This window comes from Clupea harengus, chromosome 2 (genome assembly GCF_900700415.2).
Source record: "Clupea harengus chromosome 2, Ch_v2.0.2, whole genome shotgun sequence".
Taxonomy (NCBI): Eukaryota; Metazoa; Chordata; class Actinopteri; order Clupeiformes; family Clupeidae; genus Clupea; species Clupea harengus.
The window spans coordinates 30,997,383-31,017,708 of NC_045153.1; the positions used below are offsets into that span (position 1 = coordinate 30,997,383).

Here is a 20,326-nt window from a genome sequence, read left to right on the forward strand (position 1 = left end):
AATTTCATTATTATTATTGTGGTTTCTATATCCATCTTTTTCTGGATGTACACCCATATGAATTTGAGCTCAGGGCATTGTGGTAAAAGAGCTTAATGCTCAATCTTCCCTGAATTAACAATGGTTGAGGGCTGATGATTAAGAATAGCTTTAGCATAACAGACAACTGCAAGGCATCTGGCTACTGCCTGACATCTTCTGTCTCACTCAAACACATTTTCTGTGATCCATTCGATAGAGAGAGATGATATGTAATGATTGTTTTATTTGTTTCATTTATCTTTGGTTGCTTGACTGAGCCATGGCTGCCATGTCCGTCCACAGCATCAACGTTATGTGTAGCCTATGTTACTGTACACGACTGATAGATTTCAGGGTAAGACACTGAACACTTTTGCCCTGTATTCTGTGTTCACTAGCATTCAAATGGTTAAACCTCACACACATACAAACATATTCAAATGGTCAGACCTCACACACATACAAACATATTCAAATGGTCAGACCTCACACACATACAAACATATTCAAATGGTTATACCTCACACACATACAAACACAGACAAAACAACTACCCTCTGACTCACACATACACATACTAACAACCCAACCATTCACTGCCCCCCCCCCTCCCCTTCACACACACACACACACACACACACACACACACACACACACACACACACACACACACACACAAACCGAGTCTGTGGAAATATATGTGTGTGTGCTTTAAACACTAATCTTGGACTGAGAGTAAAGACAGCTGAGGTGGAGGATAGTTTGAAATGTTTAGATCAGTAGGAGAATGGACTTCATAGAAAGTGGGCCAGTAGGTGTCCTCCTGGGAGTTATTTGAGAAGTGTTTCTATTCAGCTGCTGCCAGGCCAATTGTTTCTATGTGAGCTGTCACATGAAGCCAGTTGAAGCTACACCTACAAACAAAAGAAAAAGGATTTCATTCAGATTTAAGGTATTCTGATGAGATTGAAAAATCCTTCATCATTCTCGTTGTGATCTTCATTTCCTTATTCCTTACTTTAACATCAAATTATGCCTTGCAGAATGAGTACTATGTTTCTGATTGTCCTGTTAACATTAATATTTTTGAAAAAGGAATAGAAAGATGGCCAGGGCTATTGGTGAAACAGTGGAAAGTAGATAATGATGAACAGAACACACTGGAACTGCCCTTCATGTCCGAATCACATCAATGCCATGGAAGAAAAGGATATTATCAGTGGTGGGGTCCTGCAGTAAACCACTAACAACCATACTCCCCCAACCAGCTAACAATGGCAACACATAGGCTACACTCTGAATGTCTGAGAGACCAAGGTCCTTTCATCCATGACTAGGACAAGGTGACCCTTCTGGCCATGCATGAAAATATGCTGCTGCCACATTACACGCAAAATGCTGTTTTAGAAGAATTAGCTGAATGTTACCTTGAAAATATTTTGTTTGCATTTAAACTATACACTGATATACATCTTAAGGCAGGATCGATGTGTTACCTTAACTCAATCCCTCATATTGCTTTTGTCTGTTCAGTAGGCTTACATCCAAGGTCACAAGTCTGCTTTGCCACATTCATTTCCATTGGAACTATTCTCAGTATTTCAGTAAACTTTGAGAGTCAGTAATATTTAACTACAAACACTAAATATCATAACAAAATATATTGTATATAATTCTTCAAAAGATGTATTTATTAGACCAATTTAGAGAACAATAGAGAACAAGCTGATGTGAGACTGATGTAAGTTTTTCGCTTTCTGCTTGTATTTTTCTGCCAGTGAACAATGACGCCTCTCTCTCTCTTTCTCTCAGACACACACACAAACATTTTGTTAACACTGAAAGATTCCTATGAGAATAAAAATTAGAACACTAAGGGGCGGGAAGAGGACTACTCCGGAACCATCAACAGAGTCGTTGTTTCTTTCCAGTTGTTATTCAACGCTGCCCCTGTCGTCAAGGGTTCAACCAGTCTAACGTGGACGAGATGGCGTTTCTTCAGGGCATTTTGCCGTTCCTGAAACTCTACCTTATTGGTGTGAAAGTTCTTCTTTACCAGCTCTTCAATAGTCCCTTCACCTTATCAGGTTAGAGGGCTGCCTTTTCAAGTGAAACAACACTCGTGTGCTAGCAGTGCTGGTGCCGTTTGCAAGTGTCCGCTCGTAAACTAGCAATGTCACCTCAGCTTTCCTAAAAAATATTTTCTTGTAAACTCACACATTTTTTCGTTTGCAAGTTAACACACATAGCATAGGCTACTTTATTTTGTTTTGCAATGGGTCAATGTTAGCTGAATGAAAATAATGCTTCCTTTAGATTGTCCTGTTCTTTAAGCCGTTGCAAGCAAAACCCACCTCACACTCAGTTGTTTTCCTTCCCTTTTAAAAGCCCTTGTCTGACAGGTTCTTTATTACAAGGACTTGGACGCAATGGTAATAGCCGTAATCTCAAACCTTAAACGTTTGTATTCGTGGTCATTATTCAAGCATTCCTGCTGCTCTTTGGACTTAGATGTTGTAGGCTATTTGTTTAGTTGGAATACGAGCTATGGTCAAATGACCTGCCCCTTCTCTAAACATGATCACTTCAACAAGGCTTCAGTTACCTGGTAATGAAAGGAGGATTAGAGGAAAGCTAAATCAGATGCCCGTGAACACACCTCCAGCTTTAAAATGTAAACAAAGACTAATCTGGCATTGCTCTCTTGTTCATACACTCCGTTAAATTGTAGGCTATTTATTGTATAGAGGCAATTTAAATAAATGGTTTGCACATTTTACTTTCTATATTAAAGTTATACCTAAATAATAATACTAAAAACGCAAATAGCATAATAGATCCAGAACCTTTAAGAGATAGATTGTCTTATTCATTGTGAAACTATGGCCACAGCATGCTCATGCTTTATCATTTAAGGTTTTTTTTGTAATAGACTGCTTTGGATTTTCTTCTTTTCAATTTGTTCAATGTTTTACAGCCTAGACTCGTGTGCCAGTCTCATTTGTTGTGGTTCACTCTTTTGTCTATAAGGTCTTTCACATTTTGTAGTTCTAGTTGTTTACAAGGTTTCAGATAATTGTCAAGCTAATGTGAAGATTGAAACCTTTTCACTTTTAGAGGAGAGCGGGTGCCTTAATTGGACAACCAACAGTTCAACAGTATAAACATATCAGAGCGTAAATATGTATAGTGGGCCGTTGAGGTCCTGTTTTTTAAGCGATCTATTCAGCACAGGCCACTTTCAGCTGAATTGGCTACAGCCTCCTTTGACACTGGTCCAGTCTGAACAAACAGGAGGAAACTGAACACTCCTGACCTGTTTGGGAATCTCCAAAAAGGGCACAAGTGCTCTGAATGGCTTAAAGCCTGTCATTATTTTGATGGGCACAGATCTCAGGTCAGGCCTGTGACCTGTCACGAGGAGCTGCTCGTCAGACGTTGTGCCATATTCGTTTGCAGTTGTAGTGGGCTTGTTCTGCAGTTGGCAGAGTTGAAAATATTGCGCAATGCTGTGCACTGTGTTGCCATTGTTGTGTGAAGTGTAAAATGGTAGTAGAAGTACATTATGGCTTTATTTAGTATTTCAAAATACATTTTAAACTCTTCCAGTGCATTTAATCTCTTTTTTTTTTTTTTCTCCTTCAATGTTTTTTCACAGTTTTGCCCAAACAAAATGGAAAGGTGGCAATAGTGACCGGGGGTGCCAAAGGAATGGGATATGAGACGGTGAGGCGTTTGACGAGCCTTGGCATGCACGTTATCATAGGTAGAGTATACATGCCATTAAAACACTTAACAAGGTGGAATGAGACCAATTGAATCTTAATCAAGCATCCATTTCCATTACTGTCAAAGCAATGAGTTCAGCTGATGATCTTCCTAATGCTCTACTCTGCCACAGGGACCGAATTTGAGTTGCATGCAAAACTGCACTCTTACCATGTTCTATCAAACCATGTTTAAAATCATGTGTATGATCTATCTGGCTTAAAAAAGTATGTGGATTCAAAGTTACATCTGTGTCATTTAGCTCCAGTGCAAGAATCTTGTGAATGAATCACTCTAAAGTAATCCTCTCTTGCTGGTAGTAGAGTTGTCCAGTTTATCAGTGATGAATTGTTGAGGCCCCAGTCCACACAATAGCATACGTTTTGTCCATATTGACCATACATTTTTTTACGGCAAGTTCTGGTGCAACAACTACTGCAACTGGTTAGATACTTAAATCCCAAGTATTTACAGAACACATTTCCTCTAGATATGGGCAAATATTTTGCGGCCATTACATTTTTAGAAAATATCTTCTAATTTTGCCCACAACACCAGTATTTCAATGAGTTTTCTTTAAGTAGCAATAGGAATTTTGGTCAAAACCTAGCAAGCTAACTACCTAAAAGGCATGCAAATTACAGTTGACATTATTAAAAGCTTGTTAGCGGGGTAGCAATTTAGTTGCCAATGTCCTGCTGTGAAAGCTATTCTTCTATGTTCACGGGCTGGTTCATTTCGGATCACTGACCTGCATAGTGCGCGGCTTGTGTGGCTAGTGGGAATGACGGTTGTGTTTAACTGCCCTTCACCCTTGGGTTGACCCTAACCATAAATCATCTCAATGAATTTGAATATCATACCAAAACTATAAAAACATACCTCAGAAAAAAGGTCATTCCTGCATACCTGTAGCTTAACTGTATCTTTTTTGTTCTGCCTCCTCTTAAATGTATCATGGATATATTGTTAAATATAATGTATTTATTATGACTTATTTTAAAGTAGTACTCTGCCAAAGTAATGTCCTTCATATCTATGTTTGTCATCACTAGCATGTTGTTTGCCTAGATTGTACTGAAGACTTAAGCAAACAGCCAGAAACGGACTGATTTGTAAATAAATCTATCCACCCCCCCCCCCCCCCCCCCCCCCACCCACCCCATTCCTCTTTTTAGCCTCAAACCATGACAATGAGGGTTTGGCAGCAGTGAAGAGGATCTGTGAAGAAAGAAATGATGCCCAGGGTATGCTTTTCTCTTCTTTTCTCTTCTTTTCTTGAATGTTGTATAATCTGTTCTTAACAAAGCAGTTGCGAAAAGGTGGATCACTGTAGCTGTAAACTGTTATTAGCCTCCATTGATGTGGCAAGAGACGATCCCGGCAGTGTTACAGAGAGGAGAGACTCCATCCTGACTGACTGAATGAAGGGCTCTTTATCAGGGAAGGAGATAGTGAGGAGGCTTTTGTCTGCCATGATACAGCAGCACTCCTGTGTGGTCTGTAGACTGAAGGAATGAGGGCATTCATTGAATGTCATGGTAACACTGGCAGGCATCCTTGTTTATGGGGCACAGAAGCTTTGTTGTAATATACACAGGCATGTCATACAGGTGTATTGTGTAGAACAGGTCAGGGCTTCGCTGGTGCTGTCTTTTGGGTAGAAAGGACAAAACATATAGACCACGCTGTACAATATGTCAGCAATGTCACGAGTTAAGGTCAGCAAAGGTTGAAGACAATTTGACTTAACTGTTTTTAGATAAGTGGAGCTGGCATTCATGCTTAGTAGGATAGATTGCCTCTAATCCTTCAGTTTTTAAAGACCTTTTACAGAAAGACCGGTGACAGATTGAAAGTTCTAGTTTGCTTGGTCCCAGAGGTGGGAAGTGAACAGTGAGTTCTCACTGGTCCTAATGCGATGCAGGCAGGCACTTGTGTTGGGCCTCCCCATGAATACCAATTGGACGTCATTGGGAATGACAAGCAGAGAGTGGAGGTAAAGGGAAGGAAAGAGTTTAATCAAGGATTTTCAGTCATTATTTCATTTGTGGACCAGGCATTTCAGATATCATTTAGGTCATGAGTAAGAGTCTTTAACCCGTATGAGTTTGCTGCCAGTGTTTTTTACATGTGTTGTTCTGTTTTCTTTTAGCATTTATTCTCTCTGTATGTGATGCAGGTCTCAAATGTACCCAGGTGGAAAAAGGGTATCCTTAAGTGTTTTTCTGCTTGTTTTGTTTGTGTACTTAATTCCTTGCTGTTATGTCACACCTGACTCGTAAAAACTGCAAAGCTTGCAGTATGCATCTCATTCTTCCTGCTTTTTTGAGAAGCCGCAGGGCATTTCTGGAAAGGTCTCAAACATGATGGTTCATTGCATACATGGATTTTCCATAACACCCTTTTGAAGGGAGGCTCTCACTCTGCCCCAAACAACACTTACTTTTACCCTCGCCTATCACTGCATATCTCTGCGTGGCAACCATAACTGTGGAGACTAGTTTGGAGTTGTCAGAAAATACTTTCAAATGCTCAGCGGTCACACAGGGAGCACAGGGAACGAAGGTGAAGTGTGCAGCAGAAGTGTGCTGTAAATGAAGGCACTTTATCTCATGCCTGCAATCTAGCTGCAGCAGAAAGGAAATGCAGACTGTCAAAACCACAGAGAGGGACATTCCATAAAAAATAGCCCAAAATTGATGTCCATCTTTTATTGAATAGCATTTTCAGTCCACTGCAACTCACGTTGACATTCCCTGTGCTGCTAATTCATCAGTTTTAAAGGTGTTCTTTTATGAAGGGCTGCCTTGCTGGTCTAAGGAACAGAACAGTTGTTCTATGTTGCTTGCCTGGGCTTTGCCTTTATAGGCTGCTTCCAGACATGCTAGAAATGTAAGGTACAAAGTCTCAGTCTCATCTTGAAAGATTGCAATTTACGGCTTTTCAGTGAAATAATTTTTACTATGCACCACACTGCCAATTTTCTGACACTATAGTGTATCTGGAAAATACACAGGGGACAGAAGCTTTTTTATTATTCATAGAACATTCTAGTGGGGTTGAGATTATTTGGAGATGACATTTTCTGTTGAAAATCTATGTTAGCAGTTTTTCCGTTGACTGAACAGAGTTCCAGGGCTGAGATATACGGCCCCCTTCTCTAGGACACGGCAGCCGTGGTGCAAATGAGAATGAGGGGTTCCGCTCATTGGTATGTCATGCAGGGACTTGACGCCAATGGTCCTTGATGAATCTCCTCATGTCTTGTAAGGCTCGCTTTGTGCGAGCCCCCTTACAAGGCGATCCTCGGAGAGAATGGCCTGAAATACTGGAGGTGTTTGGCGCATAATAATGCACCACACTGCAATATTGGATTATTGTGTCAAATGGACAAAAAAGTCGATAACCAACCATGAGAAGGTCAGATGAGATAACGGTGAAGTCCATACGGCATCACAATGGCACAGCACAAGTGAACCCCTACATTAGACTAGAGTATATTGAAACAACCTATCTTGCCTGAGTCATTGCCAGGACACTCTCACTTCCAAATACTAAAGGGGAATATGAGACAGAGCCAAGCCTGTCACTTAGCCACTTTTTCAAAGGGCGTTTTAAACTAAATGTATAGTGCCTGATCATTCTTTAGAGATTAGTGTGTTTCCAACGTCCCTTGGGTTCCGGTGCATTCCGGTCCATACAGGAAAATGCACTCTGTAGTTTGCATCAGCACCTCCGGTCCTGTTGCTCAAGTTGAGGCTCATTCATGTTAATCGGGTTATCAGTCACCGGTTTCCCCTTGTCTGCTGTCTTAAACACCATCAGTGTCCTAGTCCATTATGTTTTATTGGAAAAGCCTTATCGGACGATGTGCAAGTGACTGATAGAATTAAGGCAACACACCAGGGCACGATAAATCAGGGTTCTGGTATTTTAGATGTGCCTAAAGCATTACTCAGAGAAATGTCTGTGTAAGTCTGCTCTCTGCATACTAAAATTATAGAAACTTGCATACAATCAATAATACAGTACAGCTGTGTGTGTGTGTGTGTGTGTGTGTGTGTGTGTGTGTGTGTGTGTGTGTGTGTGTGTGTGTGTGTGTGTGTGTGTGTGTGTGTGTGAGTTTGAGTGTGTGTTCGTGCGTGCGTGTGTGTGTGTGTGTGCGTGCGTGCATGTGTGTGTGCGTGTGTGGTGGTTTTGTATCTTCTAGTAATAATCTCTTTTAGTCGCACCAGCTGTGATTGATGTGTTATGTCTGTTTTGTAGAGATTGTTGAGCAGCCAAGGCTGTGTGGCTTATTTGTCATGTCTTTGGCATGTTATTCTCTGAATAGTGAAAAATATGGCCATGCTCCCATGGTTACCCCGAAGACAGTGGTGTGGGAAACTGCTCAGGGGGTAAATGTTGTCACTTTAAACGCAATGCATTGTGGCACAGAGTCATGTCCAATGTATGCCAAAGAGTTGTAAGAAGTTTGTTTTTTGTCAGTGTGTTTGTTCTGCTGTGGGGGATTCACTGGAGGCGCGTGATTGGTTGCTGAGATTGGCTCTGGGTTTGTGCCTACTCACTGCAGTTTGTAAATAGATTACATTTGAATGAGTTTGTATGCTTGAGATAGGAGCGCCATTCGTTAATGAACTTCCTGAAGGACTTTTGACTTTTGTGTGAAGTGGTTAGGCTAGTGTTTAGTATGTAGCATTTGAAAACATGGGTACTACCCACATATGGTTATTTATGGTACATTTGTCTTGATCTCTTTTAACTATATAACTCGAGGTGTCTTAAATCAGTGGAAGCCCCCATTATGTGCAGGCAGGTTCTGCCTGACAGAAAACTAGAAGAATGCTGTCTCTAAGAACGGTAACAAACTGGAATCCACACAGGCATATCACTCCAGCGATGCACTCCGGAGAGTCCTTTCATCCCCGAGAAGCAATCAGAATATGCAGCAGTTGTCTAGACCAAGGCAGCGACGCCTCTGTCTGACCCAACCGGCACCATTGGTGTAGGTGTTTCCTGGTGATTGGTCCTGGTGATTGTCTTTGGCAGGTTCGCCTATCAAGGCTCCAGTGAAAGGGCTGCTTACACATGGAGCGCTGGGCTGCTTGTGTTTGTCACCCCCTTTGTGTCACTCCTCCCCACCCCGCCATCAATTTTGATCTATCTCCTCTGCTGCTGCCATGAAAGATAAATCTTATCACGCCTGGCTGTCTGTGTGGATGGAGCGCCCCGGCTTCTTCTCTCCTCCACTCTGTGGCTGGAGAACATCAATCTGGCCATTGATGGAGCATGGTGACTCCCTGACAGCTGGGCGTTTGGCAGCTCTGCCTGTTTGTCAGCGCGCAGGCATCGGGGGTTAAGTGAAGATGGCAGACATCATTTGAAGTTGTCTTCATTTTGTTCTTTGCAAATGAGATGCCAGCATCAGTCACGTTGTCTGATCTGTGTGGAAGCTAAGGATCACTTGATTTAAATCTGTCTCACTACAGGCTTCTGTTTGCTTTGTGTATTCATTATGGGGATGGTGGAATGGACAAAATCACTCTGTTTATTCAATGTGCATACAGTTAAGGAGATGTCCAATATCCAGTACCCTACACATGTATTTGTTTGTGTGTCCCGGAAATGGGTGCATCGGTGTCCTTGTCTCTCCCAGCAGAGTTACTCTGGCGTTATACTGTACCCTGCTCTTCACATCATAAACTACACATGTACAAATCTCTTAGACTTTCACGATCGCTGAAATGACTGTATGACAAACATACATGATAGATTAATGAATTTCAATTCACCAGGTAATGTCAGTATAGAGCGGTTTCCTTCGGAAATGTATTCCAGTGTTTATATGAATATTTAAAGTGACTGCTGACAAGGTCAGCATGGGGAATGTCTGGCTGTGTAGCTCCTCAGTCTCGAGAGCTAAACGAATGCTTTAAACGAAAAGGTAGAGCAGGATGGACATTTGTATTTCTTTGAACTGTTGATCAGCAAACACGGCAGACTGGCTCTTACTCACAGCACACAGTTCGTTAAAACGAGACAAGGTCATCCTCCCGACACATTGGAGCTGAAAGCAGACACTTTTTTACGGCCCCACCAAAGTGAATTATGACCCTGAACCTTTTTGGGAAAATGAATTGTGATTGAAGTATCTGAGCATTGATTTGTTTTCCAGCATAGCGTCCAAATCCAACTGTGTTTCATGCACTTAATACGACCAACTAAAGCCTATTCAGGAACATTCGCCATGTTACCTAATTCAGAATAGCATATATCATAATAATTTGCCAAGTATTTTGAATTTGGCTAGACAGTGTCCTTGAAGAATCTTAACAAGGACACACATGATTGTCTTAAACGTATCCAGGCCAGGGATATTTTCCACTGGCCACCTTGGTGTTCTATCACATATTATTGACAGTGAGATTGAAGACATAAAGCTTTGTTAATTTCAATTCAGGGTTTTTCTTTTTAGTATTTTTTTTTAGATGTGTAAATCAAGTGGAGACATCTGGAAAATATGCTTATTGTAAAGCCCATTGTCTTTGCTTTAGCAGCTGTGTAGCCTTTCATTTGAAGTTATGTTGTGTAATTAACATTACAGGAATATACTGCGTGTAAAGTTAGCTTCCCAATTTGACTTTTGTTTGTGTTGACTTCCTCTTTTATCAAACTCAAAAATGATCCCAATTAAAAGTGTTTCCTCTGCCATAGTAATCTACCCCATTAACAGTTCCACAAAAGCACACATATCAGCGGTAAGCAGGTGGACACTGATTGTTTTAACTTCCATCTGAACCTCAAGTGCTTCCCCAACCATTGTACTGGCAGAACTGTCCACCTCACCAGTCACGAACTCACTACACGTTACCTGACCAACATGTGGTAGACACAGACAACTGAAATGTCACAAATAATAAATTCAGACATCTGAGGTTATTTACAATTAATTTCCAGTGATTCCAGTATTGAAAAATTCAAATGTTACTCGTTTCTCATATGATGGGAATGAATATCCTCCTGTGATGGGAAGCCACTCATGACAGCATCTACCAGCAGTGTCAAACAGAAGGGAGAGTGCTGGTCCTGTATCTTCACCAGCTTGATAAAGGTCTCGCTGGTGGCGTTAGTCAAGTGAGACTAGAAGCTCTATGTGTTGATCAGTTGCTTTCAGTATGGCTGCCGAGAAAGGGGCAGAAAGGATTTTAGTATCAGGCCTCTGGATTCTTTGTGTTTCCTACAATTGGAAATATAAAACCCTGCCAAAGATTTGACATCTACATTCGGCATACCATTTGCAATAGCCTATTTTGTGTTTCAGAAAACATCAGTTGGAAAGATTTAGTGCTTTGATACATTGTGAATCCTGCACCACTCAAACATTCGAGAGGTTGTGTGCTATGAATGGGTTGGACTCCCAGCCCTTTCATATTAAGGTGAAGAGTACTCTAGGCAGCTCAAAAGGCAGGGCAGTCTGGGAATGAAACCAGGCCAGCAGCATCAACCATGAATAGTAAAGGGGGTTAGGTCAGGGTTCAGCTCCCGCCATCCTCCTGTCAGAGTGTGTTGAGCAGATAAAGACCTGGCAAGATGAAGGATCCTTGAGAGCGCTGTGTAGTGTTGGGGGTTGTCATCTCAAAGTCACATCTCACACTTTTATCAATGTGATACTGAACTAAGCCTGCCATCACTTTGCCACCTGCCAAGTTTCTGTGCCCCAGATCTGTTTTTTTCCTCTTTTTTTTTTTTCCCTCACTTCACATCCATTTCTAAGTAAGCGTAGTAGTGGACACACATGAGTATAAATCACAACAGCCCTCATGTCTCCTTCAAGGCCTTACTCTCAAATAGGCTGTGGTTGCTTCAATAGGTGTTTGCTTCCGTACTCATATGCTGGATGTGATTCACATCCTAACAGTCATTCTCCGACAGTCCCAGACTCAAAGTGAGAAAGGTACACCTTTTGTGGGAGTCTGCCGATTTGAGTGGAGAGCTCATTAGTGGAGAACTGTCACACAGCTTTGCTTTCCTGTCATGGGAGGGCTGATTTAAAATATACAAGCCACCACAGTAATGTGATGTTCTAACGGTGAAAAAAAGTGCTTTTTTGCAGGTTGCCTGTTTCGGTAAAACTACCAACTCAATGTTACCTCTGAGATTTTTTCCGTATGAGAAAAAATGGAAGGGTTTGTGGCAGAGATGTTCTATCTTCTCGCCTGGAGCTCATGTAACACATCAGAGCAAACAGTACTGGCTGACGGGCCTTTTACTCCCCACTGAAATTCAGACTGTGCCAGACTCATTGTTTTGCATTTTTAGCCAGTGTTTGTCTGCCTTGAGGCTTCATTAAAGTTTCAGGGGCCAAAAATACATTAAGATAACAAAAAATCCGTTTAGGCTTGTACCGTGTGCATTTAACAGAATGAACATGAAGCCGAAGACATGAAGTCTACTCCAGCCATCAGTGTTTTTAAATGAGTGCCCCGAGGCAAAGATGGCTATAATAACCCAAGACTCACTTCCCCTAATGCAGAGATGAGTCATCACTCAAGCTTTTCCCCTCCTTGTTTGATGTAATGCTCAGGCATGTAGAAATGTTCAAGAGATTGACTCGCTGAAGGACAATGGCATTCCCTCCCCAAAGTGTGCCACTGCATCTCCTCAATATCCTCTCTTTTAACCACCGCCATCTACAGCTCTCGCAGAAATCATGTACCAAACAGGCATCACGTTGGCATCATCCTGCGGTATCAGCAGGCACACCTGCAAAAAAAAGGGAAAAAAAAAGATGACAAAAGGGACACAAATGTGCTGTCCTGTAATGGACACAGATGAAAACAGTAGTTCTGCAGAATAAAAAATGTTTCCACTTAGGCTAACATTTCCTCTCTGATGTCCGGATTGCAGTCTCCCCTTTTCTCCATGCTTTGGCCCCGTCTCTCAAAGCCTAAAGTGCAGGGGATGCTTTAAAGCCTCGCTGTGGTTATGGTTGTGCAGCAGCCCAGTGTAATAGATGTGTTTCCTCACCTCTCATTACTTCTGTCATCATAGGAAGATAATAATAAGGGTCCACACACATCTGCCCCGTCCACACGCTCTCGTCTCGCCCCACCACATAGAAAGGCCATCTATTTATCTGTGGAGACGGGAGAGCTCTTTTCCCATTTACAGCCCCTTCCTGCAGATGGGTGTTTGCAACAGGGCGCAGGATTTTAACCCATATACCATGTGAAACCGCCAGTGGATGCTCTCAGGTTCGTCCGTGTAAAAAGTGTAAATGAGGTTAACTCCCACCTAGAGGCAAGCTGCGCATAACATCATCATCTCTGATAGTGGAATGTCCCTGGAGCCCAGAGCAGTGGTGGTGCCTGGCTCGGGTATCATGTGTGCGTGGATTGTGACAGTGGTTAGAAGCCCTTTTGTCTGCCCTATTTGAGCACGAGCCTGTGTTTCAGTGTGCAAGCAGGAACGGCGGGATGTCCTGGGGGTCTGCTTGCCATTTTAAAAACCGGACTTCCTGAGGTTAATGAATGCTGTGATGGAATCACGTAGCCTCCAGTGATGGGTGGAATGTAGAGCTTGCGTGCATGCGTTAAACCTTGAGCAGAGTGTTGCTGTGCTGGGCTGGCCTGGCCTGGGCTTATGTTGGCCATTGAAAATAATGACCTGCTTAAGTGCAGCAGACACTTGGGGATCTGGGTTTTCCTGTGGAGTGGTCCTTAAGGCAGGCAGCCTCAAAAAGTTGTGATCATATCCAGCATTGCTATGCCGTATTGCTTTTACTGCTGTTGATTTAATAATATGTATCTTCCCATAAGTGTTTTACCATTGACATTCCAAGCTGGAGATGAATTGGAATAGGAGGTGTTATCTTTTCTAAATGATTAGCTCAAAGCAAATTGTTCATCCACCATGTTGACGACCAGGTGCTTAGTATGCGTTATGCAGAATAATAAGATGAATATTTCCTGAAATCTGAAACCTTTGTTATGTGTCAGCTGATAGTGCGGGTCCTGAGTGTGTACACTGAGGAGACGCCCCGGGCAGAATAAACACCTACCCAGAGCCCGCCCCAGCCAAGCCCACGGAAAATGAATTTTCTTATTACTCTTTGTCTGCAGACAATGAAAAATTTGCCAGAGGGATATTGATTCTGTTGAGTTGAAGGAAGGTGTTCAAGCTGGCTTTTATTTGCTGTTGAACAGGTCTCTGTGCCGTTACACACCATCACTGTGCCGTGTGAAATGTGTCTTAGCCTAATGGGATATCAGCAATGATAAAAATGGCTGTGCATTTTATGCCGTTTTTGCATACAATTTGTTGATCAGATTTTCCTGTGGGTGATGGACCATGTTCCAGATGTATAACATGTAAGTTTTCACAGCTGTATTTACTCTGAGCAAGCTCCTAGTTGTAAGAGATGAATAGGCACTCCTACTGTGCTTTGATGTTGTAGAGCAGAAATGAGTCTCGGAAATTAATCCTTTTACAATGTCTGCGAGTCGGATGTCACCACTGAGATGATATGCTCGTTCTCGTAGGCATATTTATGGACGCATGCATCCCCCATACTACAGACAGGCCTGTGCAGAACATCTTGTCGCTGTGGTTTTTGCCGACGCTTATATCCTAATTACAATATGACCCCTCCTTTTTTTGTGCCTGCCTCTCTCGCCCTGCCTTGGGCGACTGGTTCTTAACTCATTATGAGTCTAATTAACTGAGAGGGTCTTTAGCTGTGAACTTATTTAAATATACCATGCCCTTGACTGGTTGTCAGCAATACTGATTCTGCGCTCATCGGAGCCCTCTCAGGGTAGTCATAGCTTTGCAGCTCGGCTTTATGTAAGAGCTGATGTGTCACGGAAGAAAAAAAAAAGAAAGCTTGTCTCTGATTTGAGAAATGCTGTCAATTAGTATCAATCATGAAGGGCCGTGGTGTCAGGGAAATAATAGCACTGCTGCCTTTTTAGTCTTTTCTCATTATCACTGTACATTTAATATTCTTGTTTATCCTTTGCCACTTGCAGTGTTTTTTATCATTTAAATATTATGTTCTCTTGGCTGCTGATCAGATAAGAAATGTCTCGCAGCGAGAACAGATATGAATATGTGATATTTTATGTTAAGCAGTGCACAAGTTGTCTCTAACTCTCTGTGAACCTATCGACTATTTTGAATGAATTTCTAAGTACAAAGGGCTATATCTTAGCTGTAATACGACGTTAATCTTACAGGAGTGTCTAAGGAATACCTGATCTTTATATGGACCATTGCTAACATAGAATGTTCTCACTTGCATTCAATTCCAAGAGCCCTGAAATGAATGTATGTGAATGAGAGGGGCGGCTTTTATCAGCACATTACAACCATAGTGTTTTATTTTAAATATGAGCCCATACTGTGGCATTGGCTTGATGTTAATATGTCTGTGTGTTTTCTTCTGTTCGCAGTTGAGTTTGAGCACCTTGACCTTGCCTCCCTGAAGTCTGTCCGGCAGTTTGTCAATAGGTTTCAGCACCGAGGACTTCCCCTGCATGTCCTAGTCAACAATGGTACGTGTAGCAGTAATTAACACCACTCATAATCCCATTAAACTCTATGGATCATGACTCAGACATGTGTTCCTTTTGATTCTTTGTGTTTTCATGAGAAAGGAATGGTGGGAAGTAATGTGCTCTCTCAAAGTCAGAGAGTAGAACATGCTATTAGTAAATAGTGCATGTTAAATTGCTAAATATCTTTCAAAACAAGCATAGATCAATTTAAATATAATTTAACCTCCAGCAAGTCACATGGACAATAGACAAATAATGGAAAAACACACAACATCCCTACTGTGAGTTAGTTAGTTAAATATGAATGAATACAACTGATGCTTGTTCTATGTCTCATCAAAAGATATTCTTCATGTGAACACAGAGAGATTTCTGGTTCATCTGCAAAGACATCTAAACCCAAATGTAATCCAGTAGCTGTTCTACCAAATGTGTTTGTTTTTCTCTGAAATATCCCTCCTAATGCCAGGATGAGTTCAACACAAATGGGAGCCATGAATAATGTTGAATGTGATTGACAGTGTGTGCGGCGTTCTGACTACTGTTTCCATTTCTATAGGAGTGAGTGAGAACTCATTTCATCTGTTTCATTTGTTCAGTTGTTTTATTCATCATGATTCTCATTTGATGGAATTTTCATGAATTATTTGTTCAGCTGTTTATCTATGTAAAATGTGTAAGCTCAGCAAAAGAAAAAAGAATACTAAAGAATGGTGTTCTTCTCTAGCCTGTGAAATCTGAAGTTATGATTTCTCTTTTTTGAACCGCCAGGGCAGATTTTTCAAACACTTGTCAGACATCCATATGGATTGACGTCACATGCTCAGACCATGAAGTTCTGCGACATGAGAGGGCGGCATCTTGTGTAGTGTTTACCTATTAACAACAGGACATGGTATTGGTGATTGTGACTTGTGATTATGACACCACTTCAGAGGTCAGCAGATTTGACCTTGACATTAGCAGGGAGAGTAGATAGCAGTATTGTGAATGGGAACTTCTATGACAGAGCTAGCACACTCGTGTTGTGTTTCATTTGACCGCAACCCCCCGCCGCATTTGAACCTCAGCTGCATCATCATCCTTGGTTAAGCCCAAGGAACGCAAACCTGACTCTGTTATTCTGGTCTGGATCTGTTCCACTGGATTCCAGTTGATCTAGGGGCGCATACCTTATGAGCATCCGTCCAGATTATACTGAGTGTGATGAGCTGATGTGGATCAGCTCGTAGCTCACGCCTTGAACACTGAGATCATGGCACCAAAGCTAGCACAACGATGTTGACATAGACCTGGGAAATGTTTACCTCCATAGATTCCTGTGCCCCTCTCTGCTCAGTTTTCTTTCGAATACACGGATCAATATGAGGCTTCTTTTCGAACAGGATTCTTTGTCATCCCCTACACCACTACATGCTGTTTACAAATATGTATCTCTCCAAGCTCCCCAACATTGGTTATTTACCAACGGCAGTCCCGGTGTAAATGGAACTGGGTATACATGGTCTTTTGGGGTCACTCATTCCAAGCTAGCTAAAGATCACTCCAGTGATGCATTATAATTCAAGTCTAACTATGTTTACAAGCGGTGTAAAAACACTATGGCGGCCTCTCATTCATTGGTCGTTGCCTGCACCTGCCATCATCAGATTACTTGCTGGAGACGCTGCAACACTACTGATTTGTTTTCAATTACATATTTCCACCAGAGAGGGTACATTTATGCGTTTTCTGTAGTGCAGCTTTAAATTCTTAATCTATTAAATTCCATCTGCTATGTGTTAAAGGGGTTTAGAGTGTTTTAGTGTTATTAAAACCCAATTCCAGTCGGGATCCAGTTTACTTGTATGCCATTAATCACCCACCAGCGCACCTCTCTGCCTCATTCATTAAAAACAGGAAGCTTGGCCATAATGTGTATTATCACAAAAATACATTGTGCTGTTATCCTGATTATCCGGGGCTCATTGGTGCAAAACAAATTGGTATGTTGAGCGAAAAAGACAAATTATAATTATAAATGCTGAGGTGAATGAGCAGGTCATTATTTAAATTAGTTATCCACTCAAATTTCAAGCAGCCATTCCAATTTACCATTTTCAATAGCCCCGTTTATCTATGTCAAATCATGTACAGTATTAGGACTAGGGGTTTAAGGCTCACAGTTCTTCAGTGTGTGTAAAGGGTTGTTTGATTTGAACTGGAACTGTGTTTGTTTTTTATCCTAACAGCAGCTGTTATGCTGGTGCCTGAAAGTACAACAGAAGAGGGCTTCGAGCAACATTTTGGCATCAATTACTTGGGCCACTTCCTGTTGACCAGCCTCCTCCTGGACACCCTGAAGCAGTCCGGGCAGCATGACTCCTGTTCCCGCATCGTCACCATCTCCTCCTCCGCACACCACATGGGCCACCTCAAGAGAAGGTACAGTGAGCAAAGGACTTTCCCACGGCCTTGAGAAAGCCCTGGGGTGCTTGTGATGGGTGTGTGTATCTGGGACGTGGTGTGACACTGAGTCAGTGGAGCTTTAAGAGCTTTGTTCCCACAACAGAAACAAAAACACAAACGGGCAAACAAATCAACAAAACAAACCAAGTTGACCGATAGTGACCGTAGAAACGGGTGGAGATGAATGATATCATTTTCTTGTGTGCCACTCTCACCACCACTGCACCAAATACTGTATTGACCTTTAGCGTAGTGCTGCTTATTTATCATTTGCTTCATTTCAACTAGAAATGTAATGTGCTAATAAGCCGCTTCCCTCACTTGTGTGTGTCCTGCTCCTGGGGCTAATGGCCTGGGTGTTAATCTGCAGCTTATTCAGTGGATCTGGCACGGGGACACCGGTGCCAGCGTTTAAGGAGAGCACACCTGCTTCCAGCATGGGCTCTCTGCAGGCTGACAGGCATTAGCCGCCGCCCCTGCTGATCAGACACACCAACAGCTCCCCACTGTCTGACAGTTGACATATCCCAATGACACAATACACACACACAGAGGACACACACACACACACACACACACGCAGGCACCTCAAATGAACACCCGGTGACACTAACGAGAGACTAATAAGACATCTCCCAATAATGTCCAACAGACTATCTCGCAAACACGCAGGCACACACACTAACACAAACACACACACACAACATCGAGCACACACCAGACACAAACAGTTGTCTTCCTTTATCTGAAGAATTCTTCCCAACAGTATAGATTGGGAAAGGTGACTGTGGCATACTGTAGACTGTAGAAGTCAGAGCCCTGAAGTTGGCTATTGGGCATTGTTGTGTTTTGCTTAAAAGCCATCCTCCTCAGCTGTCTGGGCCCTGCCTGTCTCACAGCACATTATGCAGAAGATAATGCTGGAGGTGGTAACTGATAAACACATTCCTGCAGACTGAAGGACTCTAGAGCCAGAGCTCTTCTACAGTCTGAAAACCAGCCTGCCTGAAATAAACACTGGCTTATAAATCAAATAAGATGTCCCCTCCACCACCACCATCACCACCACAAATGAGATTATGTCTGCCCACTGCAGAAATGTTGAATTTACAAGGAATGCTCTCTGCAAAGAGGGCTTGACAGTTGAACTCAAAGTATGCTGTTTCCAGATTATTCCCCTGAGAATCCTAGATGATATACATGAGAGTCCGAGACCCTTTTGAAAAGCTTAATATCAGTCCCATTCTCCCAGCCGCTCAAGTGCCGGCTCCATCTCCATCTCCCTTTCGTCCCGACCCATGGCTTTCTGAGAGGTCCATTAAGTAGAGGTGAACAGGGTGGCAACATGCACACACGCTGAATTACTCCCAAATAACGCATGTGAGCAGAGGCAGAGGCAGAGGCAGAGGCAGAGGCAGAGGCAGAGGCAGAGGCAGAGGCAGTCATAGGTCAGAGTGCTGGAATGGCCCGTTGCTCTTTGTGTGGCTTTTGATTTAGTCAAGCGTGAAATTAAGAAATGTGAGCATTCAAGGCAGTTTCAGGGGGTGCCACCACAGGTATTCTGGATATTATGGTGTGATGCATCTTTGCCCTCCCAGTTGTGGAAAACATATTTGTTTTGGATGTCATCCTGGGCCACAGGTGTAATTACATGATCCATGCTGTTGATAATTAGTGAAGACACATCAAAAAGGAATGAGCGCGTTGAGAGTGCCCAATTGAAAATGACGCTAAACAATCCTGACAACGTTGCTAAATTCCAGTCTTCCTTCCCGTTCCCTGAAGGCAAAGCTACAGTCCCCATGCTGCGTATGCCCACAGCAAGCTGGCTCTTGTGCTTTTCACGTACCGCCTGCAGCACGAGCTCACAGCGGGGGGATTTCCAGTGACGGCCAACGCCGTGGACCCGGGCATGGTGGACACAGCCTTGTACCGCCACTTATGCAGTCCCACGCAGCTTGCCAAGAGGCTGGTGGCAAGACTGCTATTCTGGGTAAGCTACGAGAATCGTGTTGTTTGCTGTTGTGTTTATTTCTCATGACAGTGTGATGAGAGCCTATAGCAGCCACCATGTCCGTCCCTGTGTGAAAATAAATATATGCTTAATCCGATCTTTCAGAATTGATAAAGATCAAACTAAGCAAAGCTAAAAAGGATCCAATTAAAGTTGCTTTAATAGAAGACGTGTTAATCATCTGATATGCTGTGCTGTACAAAAGCATTCCCACCCACTCACATATCTGCCAGTATCATCTGAGGAAAGGGCCTGTGTAGAACAAGAGCCTTGCGCTGTCCTTTAGTAAAGATGCACGGAAACATTACGGTGCATGTCGTTAATGTTAACCCCCAGGCATGAATTAAATGCCTTAAAGATCTGATTCAAGGATGCGTTTCTCTTGTGTGGTTAATCATTCAGGACATTTGCTTTAACAAATGATGCTTTCGCCCCGTAACCACAAATGCGCCATTAGTGTTTAGTCGACTCGTTTGGCCATCCATTAAAACCGCAGAGAAGGGTCACAGGACTA

General features: G+C 42.5%; 1 protein-coding gene across 5 annotated transcripts in view; it reads left to right on the forward strand.

Moving 5' to 3' along the window:
* LOC105898079 (dehydrogenase/reductase SDR family member on chromosome X) overlaps nt 1-20,326 on the forward strand; it is a 28,648-nt gene that overhangs the window by 2,469 nt on the left and 5,853 nt on the right. For 2 of the 5 annotated variants that reach the window (XM_031560788.2, XM_031560799.2), the window contains exons 2-6: nt 3,680-3,787; nt 4,968-5,036; nt 15,246-15,347; nt 17,582-17,774; nt 19,584-19,791. In XM_031560788.2, coding sequence (XP_031416648.1) covers nt 3,733-3,787; nt 4,968-5,036; nt 15,246-15,347; nt 17,582-17,774; nt 19,584-19,791 — 627 coding nt within the window. In that variant the 5' untranslated portion in view covers nt 3,680-3,732. Of the gene's footprint in view, nt 1-1,921; nt 2,109-3,679; nt 3,788-4,967; nt 5,037-15,245; nt 15,348-17,581; nt 17,775-19,583; nt 19,792-20,326 lie in introns of those variants that run through there. The other 3 variants (XM_031560769.2, XM_031560776.2, XM_031560784.2) reach the window with 3 other exon arrangements.